This window comes from Zosterops lateralis (assembly GCF_965231275.1).
Source record: "Zosterops lateralis genome assembly, chromosome: 18".
NCBI classification, from domain to species: domain Eukaryota; kingdom Metazoa; phylum Chordata; class Aves; order Passeriformes; family Zosteropidae; genus Zosterops; species Zosterops lateralis.
In genome coordinates, this window is record NC_139778.1 from 8442100 (window position 1) to 8461203 (window position 19104).

General features: G+C 42.0%; 1 protein-coding gene across 2 annotated transcripts in view; it reads right to left on the reverse strand.

The window, feature by feature from the left end:
• The window catches only part of ERN1 (endoplasmic reticulum to nucleus signaling 1), a 31317-nt gene that overhangs the window by 2647 nt on the left and 9566 nt on the right, over positions 1–19104 (reverse strand). For both annotated transcript variants that reach the window (XM_083874770.1, XM_083874769.1), the window contains exons 3-19: positions 11858–11891; positions 10865–10937; positions 10170–10242; positions 8945–9067; positions 8244–8345; positions 7547–7808; positions 6856–6934; positions 5985–6147; positions 5051–5169; positions 4564–4755; positions 3730–3985; positions 2960–3050; positions 2456–2645; positions 1865–1964; positions 1214–1413; positions 862–1009; positions 310–437 (exon numbers count right to left, since the gene is read on the reverse strand). In XM_083874770.1, coding sequence (XP_083730896.1) covers positions 310–437; positions 862–1009; positions 1214–1413; positions 1865–1964; positions 2456–2645; positions 2960–3050; positions 3730–3985; positions 4564–4755; positions 5051–5169; positions 5985–6147; positions 6856–6934; positions 7547–7808; positions 8244–8345; positions 8945–9067; positions 10170–10242; positions 10865–10937; positions 11858–11891 — 2333 coding nt within the window. The remainder of the gene's footprint in view (positions 1–309; positions 438–861; positions 1010–1213; positions 1414–1864; positions 1965–2455; positions 2646–2959; positions 3051–3729; positions 3986–4563; positions 4756–5050; positions 5170–5984; positions 6148–6855; positions 6935–7546; positions 7809–8243; positions 8346–8944; positions 9068–10169; positions 10243–10864; positions 10938–11857; positions 11892–19104) is intronic.

Below are 19104 nucleotides of genomic sequence, written 5' to 3' on the forward strand. Positions count from 1 at the left end.
CAGGATTCAGTGCATGTTCACTCCTGTTCTTGAAAACCCTCCTGGCCAGGTTCTCTGTGGGTACTGCATTTGCCAGAGGAGACTTTCCTCCCACCAATTGACCTTGGTAACATCAGCTCTGGCTCCCTCTGAAAGATCTGCTGTAAGACTAAGCCAATTGCTGGGGAGCTCCACCCAGGTTTTACAACTGGGCTGCCTCACTCCTCACAGTAAGGCTGTGGATTCTGTGACCTCAGGCACAAGAGACTGAATTCAAGACCTGAAAAAGTCTACAGGAGCCCTGAGAGGAGAGAAGAGGTCATCACAAACCTGAAAGAACTGGAGCTGTTTTTCTAGACTCCAGAAGAAGGGGTGTTTGAGCACACAGCTGGCAGATGGCCGTTTCTGAGGGTCCATGTTTATCATCTGCTCTATTAAATCACGAGCAACAATGTCTTCTGCAAGGAAGCGCAAAGAAATTTACTTCCTTTATTTTCTCTATACCCTTAGGCTGTAGTGAAATGTTTTGTACTTTAGAAATTCATTATGGTCTCTACTTCCTCCTGTCCTGCTAGTTCAAGTGCTGCCCTCACAGATGTGCTGGATGACCAACAGAAAAAATATCAAAGACTATGAATATCAAAGTTCAGCTCTCTCCTACCCTTTAAGTACAGGAAATAACATCACAGTCAAGACTGCAGGGTTCCAAATTGTGTATTCCAGAGTTGCTCTGGCATACTAACTCCAAGAACTTTAGACACTTCAGGAGGACCTGAGGAGTACAACTTCCCTCTCTGCCAGGCCTGTAACTGTGGGCCTTAGTTCTGTCATTAGTGTTGAGCAGCCCGGGCTGCCCACTGATCCCTGCAGTGCAGTCTTTACCATGCCTCCCTGCATCCAGAGCCTCCAGGCTGTATGCTCCTAGCAGGATGTTGGCTTGTCGCTGCAGGGACTTGCCAAAGGGATGGCCACCTTCAGACACCACGTAATAGAAGACACAGCCAGCTGAAAAGATGTCCACGGTGTACGTCTGCAAAGAAACACCCTCCAGTAGCAGCGACATCTTTTCCCCCTACAGCTCTGATTCTCATAGGGGGGTTATTTTGCATCTGAGAGCAGAAGGAAATTTTCTGACTGTCAGATTTGAGCTGCAAGGCAGCCTGGAGGCCCAGGCACCGGGTGCTGCCTGTTTTAGGGTCTGGTCCCAGGCAGCCTGGGAAGGGTAAGGACTCACAGGGTTCTCTTTGCAGTCTTCACTCAGCATCTCCGGGGCGATCCAGCCTTCAGTGCCCGGCACGCCCGAGCGGCGGCTGAAGCTGTGCCTGCCCACTGCCAGCTTCTTGCACAGCCCAAAGTCTGAAATCATGGCTTTCACCTTCCCGTGAGCATTGGGCATCGAGATGAGAATGTTGTGGGGCTTCAGGTCCCTGTGGACTGTTACAAACACCCACTCATCCACTCTGGCAGTCCCGACAATCCTTGTAAATTTTTAAGTGGACCTTTCACGAGGCTGACCCACCATTCATTAAACCAAAGTCTTAACTTCAAATGATTTTCATTGGCAATTGCGTTATTTTATTCCACCATGTTTTACACGACTCCCATCTAAAAACTTCAGCACCCTGCACCAACAGTAAGGACCTGCTTTAGTACTCTGGGGCTGCAGGGTGTTGTAAGGACAAGGCCAATGTCAAATCATAGAACCACAGAATGATTTGAATCCAAAGGGACCTTTAAAGATCATCTCATTCCAACTCCCCTGCCATAGGCAGGGACACTTTCCAATAGGCCAGGTGAACAGACCAGTACTAGACCAGTTTCTCTTTATTTTCCAGCTAAGAAAATGTAGTCCTCCATCCAGTCCTGGAAGGAGACTCATTCTTACCAATACTCAGGGAGTGCAGGTAGGCCAGCCCAGACGTTGTCTGCTGCAGGAGAGTGATGGGCTGTAAACCATGGTGGCTGAAGGCCTTCTGCTCAACATACTGCAACAGAGAACATGGAGAGTCAGCCACAGCACTGCTTAGAAGCTGCATAAATAATAAATTCATGCACTTCACCCCTCAAAAGAGTTGTGACTGGATAAATTGGGCTAGCTGGTAGCACACAGCAAAGAGCTTATTTTTGGCTGAAGGTGATGATCTCTAAAGTCTCATTCAGAGCTAGAATTTTGTGTAGCACTGTGCTCCAGAAAGAAGACTGTTCAAAGTCTGCATGGTAGGAGGGGGAGGATGACTAGAAGGGAGTCCTTCACAAGAAATTAAAAATCAAAGGACAACAGCTTCTGTCCATAAGTCAGTGCAGGGTTAGGGATGTCTCTCTACAGGTCTGAGAACAGCCCTGTTCTAGGAACACAGAATTGTCACAGAGGTGACAGTAGGAGTAAATGGAACATCCCCTGTGTCAGGCACTTGAGCAACAAGCTGAAGGAAAGTGAAAGCCCTGCAGGAGAAGGTGCCCCCAGGCCCATGGTCACCTCCTGCAGGGTGGCAGCGCAGAGCTCGATGGCGATGTACTGGAACTGCCGGTCCCTCTCTGTGCAGAAGTAGCGGATCACGTTCGGGTGCTCGTCGGACTCGCGCAACAGCTGCACCTCCCGGTCTGCAAAGCTGAAGCACTCGGGGAGAATCCTCTTCACTGCCACGTCACGGTTATCAAAAGAGCCCCTGCAGCCAGGGAGGGAAGGCACAACAACCCTTCACGCTCTGGAGCCAGAGCACGTACAGAAAACGTGACAACAGCCATTGTAGAGGCCAATGAAAGCCTTTCCTATGCTGGAAACAGGTACATTTGGCCAATAAACACCTCTAAGGGAAGTAAAGTAGTTGTTTGATAGTGAAGAAAATGCAGGAAAATATTCCAGAGTTTGCAAAAAGTTTCATTTCTGTTCATGGTAGACGTGAGGGCTTTTTATAAAAAAAACAAAAGGACCTAATACAAACACAACACTGGTCTGTTTAATGCACACATTCTCTTCTACCTGTAAACAATTGTCCCTTCAGCACCGTGTCCCAGTACATCTTTAGGGTTAAATGAAATCTTGCCAACAATCACTCGGTTTGCTTCTTCATCTAAACAAGGAAACAAAAACAAGCACTGGTTTAGGATGGGGCAAGGCAGCCTTTTACAACTGCACAGACTTTTGGGCCAGTCTTTTAGCTCATGTTTAAATTTAACACACATATGATCAAAAGAAATGAACATGTCCACATTGGTACTTACCCTGAGTAGGCAAATAGTCTGTGGTGACTCAATGAGCCAACATCAAGAATCAAAATATATTTAGATACACCTTATGGCTCATGGATATGAGATATGAGTGGTTCACAGCAGCCAAACTCTTTCTAAAAGTTTATAGACATTTAGGAAATGCTGACTGACAGTTATGGAAGTGGGTTTAGTAACCTTTGAAGGGACAAATGAGTGCACAAGAAGACAAGGCAGGAAGATTATGCTGCCTAATCCCTATTTCTTGAGTCCAGTTAATCATCTAAGTATGTATTTTTGTTTAAATTAGTATCTCCCTGGAATGGCTGCAAGTGACAGGAACACACTGCCCTGGGCAGCACGAGCCCTCTGCTGGCTGTTACTGTACAGCAACAATCCTGCTGAGGTGCAGAGCTCAGCCTGAATGAGGACAATGGTTCTTTTACCTTGATGAGCTATGAGGTATCATCAATAACTATTCCACTGTACCATCACACAGACTGGGGAAATAGAGACACAATAAACCAACGGAGTCAACTTTACCTCCCTCTTCTTGCTCAGCGGAGAAGCAGCTCCCCACGTCAGATGTGGAGATGTTGGAATAGGCAGAGTGGTTTGATGCTCTGGGGGACAGGTTTGGGGTGCTGGCAGCTGAGCTCTCGGTCCGGCCGTATGACATGTCCAGGAAATCTGCCTCGGACGGGAGGTCACCGGGAGCACCAAAGGGCAGCTTCTGCTGCTGCAAGAGCTGGATCTTCTCTTCCAGCTGATGCTGCCTCTGCTGCTGCTGGTGGACACTCTGTGAGAAAGGACTTCAGTGAGGATTTGGCAGTCAGGTCATGCAAGGGAACTCTAGAGCTAGTGGGAAACTACTTCTAAAAGGTGGGAGTCAAACTCTCCTGCCCTGTCCCTACCAACCACACAGGATGAGGAATGTTCACTGACAATTTCTATTTCATTCTGGATTTCCATTGCCAAGATGAGAAATCACATGGCTTGGTTAAAAAAGCTGTTACTAGGTTGACCAGGTGTCTTTAAACCACAGAAGGATAAAGGCTTGATCCAAAACCTGGAAAACCTGACAGTGGTTCAGGCAAGGAAGAGACGAGTGAAGCCAATCGTGCTGAGATCACATCCAAAAAGAGTAATACCTAAAAAAACCACAACTGGTGGATGGAAAAGAAAGCCTCCCTAGAGCTGGCACATGTGGCCAGAGTAATCCCTGCTAAATCAAACTTGTGCCTTTGTTCCCCAGTGCACATCTGTGAAGAGGGAAAAATCCCCGGAGCATGTCACTAACTCCTGTATCATTTCTGGGCTCTACAATGTCCCTGATGCTCCCAACACTCAAAAGCACATTAAGCCAGGTCACATTACCATCGGGTAGGTGATGATAAAAGCCACCCAGCCCACAAGCAGGAAAGTGCTGAGGATGATCGTGGCCATGTCCTTCAGCATGGAGTCCACCGGAGCCTCCGGCCGCAGGATGGGCCGAGCAGGAGCCTCCTCGATATCCTTTGGAGCAGCTGGAGGCCCTTCTGTTGAGGAACCTTCAGCAATGTCAATGACCTGAGGCAAAGAAAGCTCTGTTAGCTCAGTATCTCTGTGAGTAACAAGGCATTCATAGACAGCCTTTCTGCTACATCATTTTTAGTAATTTCTAAACCAAAGTCAAAGTTGTGGGGGGAAAAAAAAGCAGCGGAGAGCCTTAATTCTGAAACGACACCAGTGATTCCATGTGCTCAGTACACAAACATCTGACAGAAAAAATGTGAAGTAATTCCATTCCTTCTGTGTCTTTCCCCAACTTCTACTCCTTTATATTCTTCTCTCACGCAGTAAGACAATTATTCTCATCACAAACCTCTTCAATAGTGGCTTTCTCAGAGTCAGCTGGAATCACATTTTCAGGCCTCTTTGGTAAGTTGCTTGGGAATTTCTCCAGGATCTTCGTGGGGGCAGATAATGGTGTTTCATGGTGCCCTTTAAATAAAACACATTTGTTGAAAGAGAAAGTTGTCCTTTTTTAGGAAAGATATCCTTGATTGCAGCATCTTTGCTGAAGAGTGAGAATATCACAAAACATGATGCTCATGTATAGAACAGGAAAGAGAAAGGAGAGGGAAAATGGAGGGCAGAGGTTAATGAGAGCTGCAGAGGATCATGAACTGTTTCAGGGAACTGCCTGACATACTGCAGGAGAGAGGGTATTAACAAGGAAAGGGATCATGGGAAGAGAAAGATGGCACTTGGAAAAAGCTGAAATTTGCACACTGCCCCTGCCCCAGAGCTCCTGTCACAAATATCACTCAATTATCACCAGTCATCACTTAAAACTGAACCTCAGACAGTTCCTCATTTTTGAACCAAAACTGTAAATGCACTGAAAAGTCAATTCCGAAATTCAGGGACTTGGGACACACAGGACAGGCTGACAACTAATAAACATCATCTTCAGCCTCTGTGTTCTAATCCATTTACAAAATAGAGATAACATGACTGTCTGATCCATATCATGAGAATTAAGGTAACAGCACGCACAATAAAAAAATCCAAGTAGACCCAAATACAGTATTTATAGTAAATAATAACTATACCCCTCTCCAAGGGAGGGGGAAAATGAGCAATAAATAACTTTCCACACATGAAGCACTTCACCTCATCATAGAATAAGGCAGGAGCCTTGAGAAATAAAGAAGGCAGGTGGATAGGTGACACATTATTTTATATGCAAATGAGGATGAATTAGACACTATTACTAGAATTCAGTAATTATGGCCAGGCAAGGCCTCCCACACCTATCAGCAGCCAGTCATTCCAGTAGTTGAGCTTGTGCTTTTCCTTCAGCCTGCCTGAAAATTTCACATCAGTGCTGGGTGTGATCACACACTCGCCATTGTCTTCAATGGTGACTCCTTCTGTTTTTGGACCCTCCAGCAAAGGAATGGCGCTGCCCCGGGGCTGCAGAGAGATCAGTGTTACAATTACTGTTACTGTGACCTTAGAATATTTAAATAGGCAACTAAATTAAAAGGTGGAGGTCAAAATGTGTGGGCAAGCAAAGATTACTGTCAGCAAAGTCACTGTCAGTAAACATGGCCATTTATCCCCTTAGCAGCTGCTTCCACAACCTTGGACATTGGACCTTTTCAGGGACATGTTGCCTAGGAGATGAGATTACTCTTTTTTTGTTTTCTCCTGAAGTTAAGCAGGATCTGTATTTCCTACTTGGCAGCCACAATGAGCAAATCAGAACTACGATGCAGTTTCCTGTCTGTGTGGAGTAACTTTGATGAACAAACCATCAATTTTAACATGAACCACAAAGCACCAACAATAGCAGTAACCTCAGGTCTGCTCCCGCTAAGCCTGCCTGGCACAGATCCTGGGGAGCTGCAATTACTGCTTTGCAGCATTGGAAATGATTCCAGAAGTGTGGTCAAGCATTCTATGGTTGTTAATTGTTCTGGGAAATACTTAATTTCCTATGCCTTTCTTAAAAGAATACTGAAACCCTTCAAATTTCTGTAGATGTAGAGTCTTCAGTGGCTTATTTTCTATTTTAATTTAATATAATTTTATGCATGATTCCATTTCAACCTTTCTTCCAAGCCCAGGACAGCACTAATTCCATAAAGGCACTTTCCCAGCTGGCAGCTCCTCACTTACCACAACAGTGACTCCCTCGTGCACCATGGAGGGCGACGCATACAAGCTGGTGGAGTATTTCCCCACGTACAGGGTTGGGCTGCAGAAACACAGTCACTGTTAGCACCAGGCAAATGGAAGTGTTACCATCTCAGCTAAAACCTGGGCAGCACAACCCTGCAGAACCAGAGCAGAAGCTTTCCCAAATCTTGAATTTGTATCTTGAAAAGCCTTGATCTGTAAAATTATTTAAAGTACTGCTGTACTATGAAGCCTTTTTTTTAATTATGAAAGCATTGTTAGTTCATTATTCACAGCACTGTCGCTCATTTGACATAACTCATGTCCTATTTCTGCATTTTTCAATAACTGGCATTTGCCAAGATGCTGTGCACCATTTTTATAATGTGAAAGGCTTCATGTTAGGAAAACCAATTTAATTCCACATTGTGAGAAACTATTCAACACAGAACATCTGATAAAACTTAGGAATATACACTGCCTAAGTTTGTGAGTTTTTTTGTTTGGTCTCTGACCAAACAAAAAGATCACACTAAAAGATCAAATATTATATAAAAGAACACCCAGAGAACTAGAAATGCTTTTATGCATTCTTTTCACCAAGCTGCAACTTGCAGCACAACCCTGGACTGTTCTGTTTAATAACAAAGCTGTCAAACGGACAGTGAGAGCAGCAGAATCTTGGGCTCACGTTAGTTTGCTCTTGGTTTCTGTTTCCTTTGGGAAGGGATACTTCCACTTGGTGATGTGCCCGACCTCCCCGGACATGAAGGTGAGGTAGCGCAGGGTCTCGATGCCCACGTTGGTGTGCAGGACCTTCCTCAGCCCCTCTCGCTGCCAGATGTAAAAGGCCACCACGGGGGACGCGTAGTTCTGGATCCACAGCACGTCCCCGGACTCGCTGTCCACGGTCACCACCAGCCCGTCCCCATTTGACACAAAGTGAGACATTTCTGCAAGGCACAGATGTGTGGAGGTTACCTGGATTCCGTAGCTTTGATCGTGCACAGAGCAGTTCTGCCTGCAGAACGTGCAGTCACCACCACAGCTCTCACTCACTGCACGGCAGCTGAGCAGCAAAGCCCCAGCCAGGACTGCACTGACACAAGTCCAGCTGCCATTCAAAAGTGTTGCAACAATCAGGTTTTGCACCACAGTTCAGATTTGCTCCCTCTCCTGCCATTTCTCACTGATTTGAGGGAATCCCAACTTCAAGAGCTATACCCTCCTGGATTCAGTTCACCTGAAGCTACCTAACAGGCTTTTGATATTGTACTGTGTGATGAATAAAAATGGGCAGAAGTACAGGCACCACACAAAAATATCAGAGGATTTTTGCCTATATACAAAACTCCACTGCATGAGGGAGACAGCAACTAAATTCTTACTGTATTTTATGTCTTCATCAGGCAAAGTAGCTGCATAATCAAAATAGGTGGCATTCCATCGCAGCTCCTTCTTTTTGGTGTCATACATTGTGATCGTGTACTCTGTTAAAAAATATACAGTCTGTGAAGCAAAAAAGCCTATGAGAGAACAGAATCAATCTTCTCAAATCTGAGACACTCCTCAAACACCACACAGCACTCACTGCTGTCAGCATTTCATTTTCCCAACACTATCCTACTTAAGGAACACACTGACAGAGAGGTCAAGTCTGTAACATTTATTCCTGTTATTTCTAGTCAAAACCTCCATGGTGTTGGTCTAACTTTACCAGTTATTTAGCACACTGTACTTGTGATGTCAGTGGATCTGTTCTATTTCCACCTTCTTTAAGCAGTTTTTTAAAAGCTGTATGTACAGAACGAACAGTTCACAGCTGGTACTGGAATACACCATTAATTACAATATAAATGCCACTTAGTGAACAAAAGATTAATGGACCTACTGCCAAAGTTTAAAAACAGTATCTTTCTGCTGCTAAAGTTAATAATTCTCCCGTGTACAGTCAAAAATCATAATTCACAGAAGTTTTTCTGAGAAATAAATTTCAAAACCTGAACTGACGACAGGGTCATTTGTTATGAACCTAAACTTTAAAAAACAGAATTTTCTTTTAAACTACAGGGAAAAAAAAGCATATGACCTGTTCTCCCAAGATACAGGAGGGATGTTGATGGGCAGAGACTTTCAGCAAAAGAGGAAGTCAAGGTCTGCTGTTTCTCCCCAGTCATGAGATCAACCACGTACCAAATATCCTGCTTTTTACCTGAAATCATAATTTAAGCCACATTACCATTCAGTTAGAACTGCACTTTCATCCAAATTTTCAGTCTTATTTTTTCTTTAGTAGACTCATGGACTTAGCAGAAACAAAGCATTTTTAATAAAACAGTTTTTCATAGTCAAGGCTTAGCTTCATCATTTAGTACTACTGGCCAATCCCAAATACTGACCACAAACCCCAAGCCCAAATACAATGTTTAGAACAGTAAGTACTATTGGCTGAATGATTTTTTCCACACAAAACCTAAGAGCTCTGAGTGCAGCAGATCCCAGGAGCTCTCAGAGGAGGAGACTGAAGATCTCATGGTGAAAGACAGGAGGTGGAAAAAAAAAATTGAGGGTCTACACCTTTCAAATTGCTTAAGGATAGTAATCCAAACATTTTATTCAAGACTATGTGAGCCAAGGCCTTAAGAATTTCTTTGAAATTAATACATGTATGTCATGCTTAGAAGCTTCAAATAAACATTTTTCTCTCATTTGCTGGCAAGACATGAAGCAGAGAAACAGAAGGAGCATTGGCTCTTCAGGAGATTTAAAATCACCAGTACTAAGCTCACTCTGATCTTCACATAATTTACTTTTGTGATAAGTAATAACTGTCCTTCCACTCCAAATCCATCTGCAATTAGAATGAGTCAGGACAGTGAGCAATAAATTTATTATTTGTCCTATAAATGAACTGACAGTGAATCGTCAGACAATGGAAGACATCTAACTCTGGTGCAATGCAATTGTATCCTAATTATCAGGCAGTCAATGACATTTATAATCAATCATAAGAAGATTTTAAGTAGAAGTCATATTTGGTTGAAAGACTGCATCTCAAGAAAGCAAAAATCCCCATATAGACATTTCATTGCTTAGGAAAGGTACTTTTTCCCTCAGGAAAAACATCTGGGTTTTAATCATCACACAGTAATTGTATTCTACATTAATCAGATTTTTCTGTCATCAGAAAGATTTATGAAAAACCATAATTAATACTCAAAATAAGGCCTATTTCCTTCAGTCTGTCTGGGAGTGTCTACATTTTGTAGTTGCTGAACATCTTACAATCTAAAGGAGATAAAATTTGAGCTCACCCATGTACAGGATCCCATCAGAACTGCGACAGGGAGATGCCTGCACCAGCTCTGGGATAGTAAATGGAAGTTTCTAGGGAGAAAACAAACAAACAAACAATAATTTTATTGGTTATTGCAATACCTGGGAATTCAGCCAGAGTAAATAATAAAATATTTAACAATACTGAAGTTCCTAAGGGAAATCATAGCAGCTGAGGAAAAAAATTCTTGTAGGAAGCCAAACATTTTATCTGAGCATCACAACAAAATTTAAAAATTGGTAAGTAATCTGAAAGGTTCAGCATTTTTGTTTGCTTACTAAATCCTATAAATGCCTTCTAAAGGGGTTAGCACAGAGTATGTATTAATCCTGCTTCTGGCAGATGGTTTTAGAAATGTAAGTATTTGGGGAGAGTGAGACATCTGATTGGTGTTATTTTGGGTACACCTTTCCTATCAAATCACACAGAGATTATTCAGAATTTGGATAACAAAACATGAATTTTATTTGTAATTATTGTTATTTTAGCAAGTTACAGAAAAGTCATACATGGGGACAAGACGTGGTGTTGGTATTTTCAAGTAGAAATCACTTCCTGACAATCACAAGGTGTCAACATTCTGCTCTAACAAAATATAAGTATGGTTTCCTTCTACAAAGGCATGAGGTTGACTGGGGCACTTTTTAGGAGAGAATTTTAAAATATACTTACAGTCAAGCCTTCACTATTCTTGCCACCAAGCGTGTACAAACTGCCATCATTTGGGTCTGGAAGAAATGCTGGCCTAGGATTTAAGCAGCAATTATAAATGATAAAAATGTACTCTGGTTCTCGGAAAGCAGAAAAGAAACTGTGGTCAGCACTGGCTTTACAGAGAAGTTCATCTGACATGAAAGTTTTTGAAGTTTCATTTATTAACTGTAAAAATTAAAAAATATAAGGAAGTTTCAGAACTGATAAAACATTAAGACCACTAATGTATTAAAATGCACAAAGATCCAAATGTGGCAGGCAATGATTCAGGTAAAAGCTTTTAAACTAAACCTACAAGCTCTTAAAATAATACAGATTTAGCACAAACCCAAACAAATAAACAAAACCAGAGAGCATAAGGAAGACAAGAAACAATGAAGGAGTTGGTAGAATTAAGTAAATTTGAGGGGTAAAGGGATCCCTACACCCAAACTACACAAAGACCCCCAAACAAACTCAGACCCTAATGTCTATGATTCTGTGATTAAAAAATGAAAGGATGTCACCACTGACTCCAGAGACAAAGCCCCAAGTTTTCTACCTAAATGTGAGGTTGCTGCAGGGACCAATCTGAAGTTACAGCTCAAGGATGTCATTTGTAGATTCTGGTTATGGTGGTGGTTAGAGTTTCCTGTGTTTAATCTGTGTTTGAGGGGGTGAGGACAGAACCCAGAATCAGTCCTGGCTCTGTCATTTCACATCTGCCACTTGTGGTACAGTTCACACCCCGATGTCCAAACCCAGCAATGGCTGCAGACAGATTGTTTCTCTTTAGCTATTATATGTAGCTAATTCTATCCTTTTATCTGCTACCCAAACCACCTTAAATTGCCTGCTGCAATGTGTGCACCTTGTCTAGAACACAGATGGATTTGGTTCAAATTAAACCAAATTTCAAGATGTCAATGAGAACTGAACAAGCTGTGAATAAGATAAAGGAAACAGACTTACTCTTCCACATGGATCGGCACCTGGAGGACAGGATCTGCACACACAGAAAAAGAAAAAGTCAAAATACTAGCAGTTCAATCCCTTGAACTCACCAGATACAGGATTAAGTCAGGCCTGCAACATCTTGCTCATTTTAGAAAGGCTGATGCACAGTTTGAAAGTAAACTCTCAGCAGCCTCCTCCTGTTCCTGGAACTTGGTTCATCAAATGGGAAACTACAAAGCACTTGGGAAAGTCTTCTGAAATCCTTTGCTTGGTTCCACCAACACTAAATATATCAAAATTACTGAGAGCTTACAAAAATCCAGAATCACAGGATTTTCACTCCTGCTGCCAACACCATAGAAGTATCCTGATTTGTAAGACATCTCTACAATTTCCAAGACAAATATGTGCTTATTAATGGGTATACTGGCACAAAATACCTCAGAAGCCAAGTGGATGCAATCCTCTAAAGTACCTCCACTTCCACAGGGAAAATCAAACTCCACTGGAATGAGTCTGAGTAAGAGGATAAAACATGACCAAGCAAACACTGGTTTTCACCTCTTTTGTCTCCATGCAAACATCATGATGCAACAGCAAGGAAATAAGAACAAAAACACTGATGATTTGACAGTCTTTGACTGGGAAACTGGCAGAGATTCTGGGCAGCCTGAGTGTACTGGGATATCTGCAGAGCTAAGCAAGACTAGAACAGGAAATTCAGGGTTCAGTCTCCGGGTCTTACAGAGTCTGCACCACTCTGCAGGGCACAGCACCACACCAGCTGCTGTGTTTGATGGCAAGGGCCTGCAACGATGACCTGCTTTCACATGGATTAAAAAACCATAACCCCCCTACCCAAGCAGATCTCTGGCTGCAACATAGCTGAAAGCAGCAGCCACCCAAAGAAGCACATTTAATGCCAGAGACAGAAAAAAAGCAGGATATGAGGGATAACAGTAGAGTTATCTTTATTTCATTGATTTCTTCTTACAACTGTAAACACTCTCAGAGCAGCTTTGTTCAAAACATAACTACAAGTAATTTTTTTCTCTTTAAGCCTAAAAAATGCTCCAGGATACACTCCCAAAGGTGTCAAAATAAACTCAATTTAACTCATTGAGAACCCAAACACACATCAAAGGTCCTAAGAATAATTAACATTCAAACAAAGGAGCTTAGTGACTCATCTTCTGTATCTGTCTCTACAGACCAGGCTGCTTAAGTCAGACCTTTTATTGCATTAACTACATCAAGCAATTCATTTCTATCCCTTGTGTGAAGAAACTGATTTCAGTACATGTTGGGAGGGACCCCCCTCTCACTGATTACACGTCAATTATTTCTCAGTGTTTGCTTCAAGCATTCCACAAGATTTACAATATCTAATACAACACAACTTACTTGATGTAAGTGGTGACTTACATCATCAGCTCTCCATCCCTAGGGAAAAGCAAGAAAAAAGCATTTGCTGCCCATCATATAAAGTGGATTGACTCGAGTTGAGCTGTTGGGTTGAACTACTAAAGAGACCAAGTTCATGGACTCAGAGTATCCCTAAGTCTGGCTGAAATGACCTAAAAGAAGAGAGACATTAAAGACCAGAGGCAAGAGGTTTAGTAATCACCAATGCTTCATGGGAAGGAAACGCTCAGTTTTGTGAAGGAAACAGCATCATGAGTCAGAACCAGTGACACCTGGCCTAGAACAAGTGACAACTGGCTCAGTGAAGTAAGATTTAATGAAAATGCTACAAGCATTGCTAAAGGCAAAAGCCAAATAAACTTTGTATGTCATGTGATGAACTGATTACACAGAGAGTCTCTTACCTGGTAAGAAAATAAACTCTCACCTGTGGTGAGAGTGACTATTGTGAGACAACAGCAGCTTCACCAGTAGCACTGGGGCAGCTCTGTCCTATTCCTAAAAATCCCCTCAAATTATCACTAGGAGTAACAAAACTGCACAACTCATTTTTGAAGTGACAACTGACTGCATCTTTATTGTTTAAGTACAACAATGCAGATTTTCTATAAAAATTCACTTTCTAGTGAACCTGGGCAAAACATAAGACTAACAGAAAAAGTTTCGTATCAGAATAATCTTCAGCAACTTTTAATTTTAATAAAAGGACTGTTTCTTCTCTGAATTAAATGGTGGTGTGAAGCTGTTATATGAAATTACAGTGTAAAACTACTACAATCTGAATCAATCTCCAACTTTGCTAACTGCACTGTCACTGACAGGACACATCAGCAGAACAACACAGAGTGGGATTGCCTCAAACACCTCAGAATTTCAGGGTTTTTTCCAAACAATGCTCAGGAATACCTGAACCATTACAGGAAATTTCAAAGGTAGATTACGTCTTCTAGTAACTGATCCTGGTTTGTCCATGATATTTGCAGGAGAGTATGGTCAGTAATGCTTCCCCAGAACTCACTCTTTGTCCTGAAAATACAGTGGAGAGTAGTAATATAGCAAAGCAGTTTTGGGCTAATTGCTTGTTTTTATTTAATTTTCTAAGATTGGGCAATCTATTTTTATCAACTAAAATAAAATGCTCCCCTCAAATGATCCCCTTCAAGATCTGAGAATTTTTGCGTGGTTTTATTGACCACACAGTACCACAGCAGAGAAAGGACACATTCACATACCTATGTGCATAATTACTTGCATTGAGCTTTTATCCCTCAGCTTGTATTTCTGAAAGCTGTGGGGGAAATGTCACTTCAAGCAGTTTCCAATGTCATCAAAAAATGACTCCTACACTTCAATAAACAATGGCAGAAGTCTCATGAATGTCTCTATACTTTGCAGTGTTTTTCTGAAGCACTCCTGCCTAGCAGATGACATGAATGAGTCTTGTGGCAAATCCAAACTGTTCACTGTGTACAGAAGCATCATTGTCATGAAAGTCCTAGAACTTCTCTTTAGTCCCATGTCTTCAATATAATGTACTTCATCAGAAATGAAAAAAATCCTGCTTTTACTTGATTTCTTAGTAACTGAAACTTGACTTATGAGCAAAGATTAAAAAGTGGTAGACAGAGCAGATTAAGAGGTTATGACAAAGCAGCAGGAATTTTTTTAGTACTCAGTGGCACATGAACCAGAACGCTGATTATTCTGAAGGCTTCCTGCACACTGGAGTGTTGTGTATGAATTGTTAGAAAGCATTTATGGATTTCTGATTCATTTCCATGCATGAAGCTCTTCACAAGGATGGAGGGGTTAGTTTTCTAAAGTGGAAGGAATTCTCCTGTCACTAGCACCATCCACCTGGAAAGACAGGCTGTGGAAAACCATTTCTCTACATTTTTAGTTACTGAGGTGATGTAAATTTTCTCATTTTCTTAACACTTTCATGGTCGTGAACCCAGGTTGTGGCTCTGCAGAGATCCTTTGAAGACAGACAATAAACTCTTCACATTCACTTTCATGTGGTTTGGGACCTGTTCCAACCTCTATATCAAAGTTTGTTTTGAAATAAGAACTTGCTCTGAGATAAAAAGAGAATCTTAAGTTCAATTAATTGTAGTCAGGTCTTAAAATAGTTTTCATACTGAAAACTTGAACACAGACCAGTAAAAGAGTGAGCCCTCTTGTGACTGAAGTCACATTTTGCTCCACGAGGGGTCAAACAAAGTTCTTGCAAAAGTCAGAGCACTGAGGCCTCCTCTCCCCTCCAGCTGCTCCCCACTCCAGTGCTGACATGCTGGGACAAAACCACACCACCCTGCTTTTGGAATTCCCTGGACTGCAGCTCCCTGTAACTGGGTAAGTCCCTCTGACAGGCCTGATCTGTTCCAACACCAACAGCAGTGCTGACAGCCACTGAACAAGGCAGCAACTATTCTAGAGTGGAATGAAAGCTGGACAGAAAATGTGATAAAACTGAAAATCCATCTCCCTCTCTCTCAAGCTTCCATTCCATGTAACAAAATCTTGCAAGGTCCCACAGAAAGCTTTTTTCACTTTCTAGACTAAGAAAACAGCTGTCAGAACAACTCTTGAGCATGGTGGGGGTGAGTTAGGAGGGAAGACACCATCCTGTAAATATCTCCAGTGCTGGAGAGAACACTGAGTTTGCTATAGATATTTCCATGGGTTTCCAATTTTTTTTTTCCTGCAGCCTCCACTAAGACAGATTATGTTACTGATTCCTACATTAAAAACCTACAATTCAGCACACACTAGCTTTAGCTTTCTGAACTGGTAACACAGCCTCTGTTAGCAAAACAATTTGTAAAATAACTTTGTTAAGAAAAAAAAATTAAAAGGACCATTATAAACATTTATTCTAGAACTCCAAGAGTTTATTCACAAGTATAGCAATTATTAAAATCCTGTTAACATAATATGTGTCCAGTAATTTGATAAATTACTTGGCTCTACTACACTTCCCCAGAATCAACTTTTTGACCTGGCAGCAGGCAGATGTCCCAATCCAGTTTTGGTTGCATCATGGCTAGAATATATTTGTGAGTTTCAGATGGTTCTGACGCACATTTTGCATACATATATGGAAAAAAGTCTTATGAAACTGTACCCGTATGCTAAATATAATGCATTTGACTTTTCTCCATATTTCACAAATACACTGTAAGATAAATCTGCCCTTTGACGAAACTCTGAGTATTTTTAATGTACAAGATAAAGTTGCCTGTTGTCATCACTGTAATGTGCCCTCAGAGCCAAAGACTGAAAAGGAGAAGTGGGAGGCAAACAGTGAGTAAGTCACTGCCCCACTGGAATGAGCTGGAAAAAACGGTTTCCTGCCCTGAGGCCCCACCACAATGTTTGGGCTAACGGGCCAATTTAAACCCAGGTCATCCTCATCTGCTGCTGCTACAGGAACAGCAAATGAGGCTAGAGACACAAACTATGCTCTGGAATTTGCTGAAAACAGTACTGTTCTACAACTGTTTTGTTTTGATAGTCCTTACTAATTTACAACTATGCACAAAGACATTATTTCTTGCGTGGTAAAAACCACTGTTACTAAAGCAGGACCTACAGACCTCAGATTTGCCCTTTAAAATCTGTATATTGCATCCCATGAATAGATACAATCTTTATACCTTTGTCTTATGATAAAAGCCCTCTAAAGTCTACAGGTTATCAGTGAGGTGTTGGAAATCAAAACCTTTTGAATTGATTGTGGGCCATCATTTTTTGACCGCTACATTGAACTGAAGATCATAACAAAATTTCTACTGGCTCTAAATAAGGATCCAAATCTGCATATATTAAATGTTCTTAAGGGAAAGCTTTCAAGGAGTTGGTGAATGAAAAAAAAAAAATCCCTTTGAACAGTACAACAGGACAGAGAGAACAGAGAAACAGCCTGCCCAGAGCACAGCTTGAAACACTGCATCCTTAGCATCTCAAATCCAATATTGTGTTCCATAAACCAAACTCTGGAGTTAACACAGATGCACAGGGTGAGTTTTACAAAGATGTGAGGGAACAGCACAGTCTTAAAATCACACTCTAAAAGCTCACACTGAAATCAGAACTGTGAAATAAAGTCTGACAGCAAGGAGGAAGGCTTTCTCCAGATCCTGCTTTGCCAACAGGTTCTCATGACCATCTCTTTCTCTGTCCACTTCCAAGTAAATACAAATCTAAAGTGCTGCACCTCTGTACCTTTCAAAGACATCTGTAGGAAATGACAGAAGTTGTTTCATTTCCATCACTTTTGGGACAGAGTTTTCATCCTAAGGAACTTTACTGAGGATGCTGATTAGGTATCTTGCTAGTGGCAAGTGCAGAAAATGTGGGGGCCTCCAGGAGCCTGTCCCACTGTCACTCAGGGCTGACAGCTCCTTGTATTGATCAGGCCTGGCACCAAGAGCCTCATTCAGCCACTGATGTGAAATTTGAGCCACAGCCTTTCCAACAGGTGCCCTCAACACCAGCTGTTTGTGTGGGGTCACAGCATAAGCAGAGGTTCCTCTCAGAAATGACAGGGGAGGAGGAATGTGGATTTTTCTCTAAACTTTCCAACCATTTGCCAGCTTTCCAAGGCCCAGGAAACGAGCAGCATCACCTACCTGCTCACTGAAAAATCCTGAGAGCTACCAGAGAGCAGGACCCATTAAAGCCAACAGGAAATTAAGATTTTAAGCACCCTCAACAAGTAAATTCAGAGTGTCATTACATGTAACTGCAGGGACACAGCTCATTTCTGAGAGTGGAAAGTTCTATTCCTAACTAACCTACTTTTTGCCTGCTTTACAGGCAGCACAAGTATTCTGACTGCCTTTCTTGTAAGCACTCCATGAAGGCAGGAAACCCAAACATGTTGTTGTGGTGATAATCACTGGCTCATTTACTCCACACACCTAAGATAAGCTTCACTGTTAAACTAAAACAAGCCACACATGGCAAGATATTCATGTTTGTTTAAGCACTGCCTGATAATGAACACAGCCTTGGGTTTTTTTTCCCCTAATGGAAATAAAATGTACCTGAATTGCCCTTTGTTAAATACCTTGCTGCTCAAGTGCAGTAATAAAATGTTCCCTTCCTGAGTGCCACTGCAGTGCTCCAGGTGACCTCCACAACTTCTGGAAGCACCTGAGCTACAACACCTGGTTCATCTGCTGTAATCAGGGTAAAATGGCACCTGCAAGAGCAGTGCCTGCAGTGCAGGGAGCTTCCTGCCAGGTAGTCTCTGTAACAGCACCAGCATGTTGCTGACAGACAGAGTGTACCCAACTACTATGTTCACACACTAATATTAATAATGAATTCTGCACTATTAGGTCTCTCCAGGGATTCAGCACAGAAAGCTGAATGGGCTTTCATTTGTTTCCAACACTGTCTTGTCTGTTGGGCCTCCCTCCCACAGGGTGACTGCCAACAAATACAGATTTGCAAAAATAAATAAACCTCCTCCCATTACAAATGAATTCACCAATTTACATGTACAGGCCTTTGTTCCATGTCCACTTAACTCAGTTAACTCAGGAGGCATCTTGGAACACCGGCACCTACACTAATTTTTCTTTCATTGGCCCTTGTGTGTTGCCCTATTGCACAGAAATAAACTAAAGAGCAGTAAGTGCTTTACAAAAATCAAGTGAGCACAACTCATGGACATAAGATACAGAAGTTAGCAGCAGAGAGGAAACAAGAAATCCCATAAAACTAGATTATCCAGTCTGGCAGTTCTACAAAACCAACAAGAGTTTTGCAACAATTTTTTTTTTTTTAAACAAGGGAAGTTCCTTGAGCAACACACTCTGATCAAG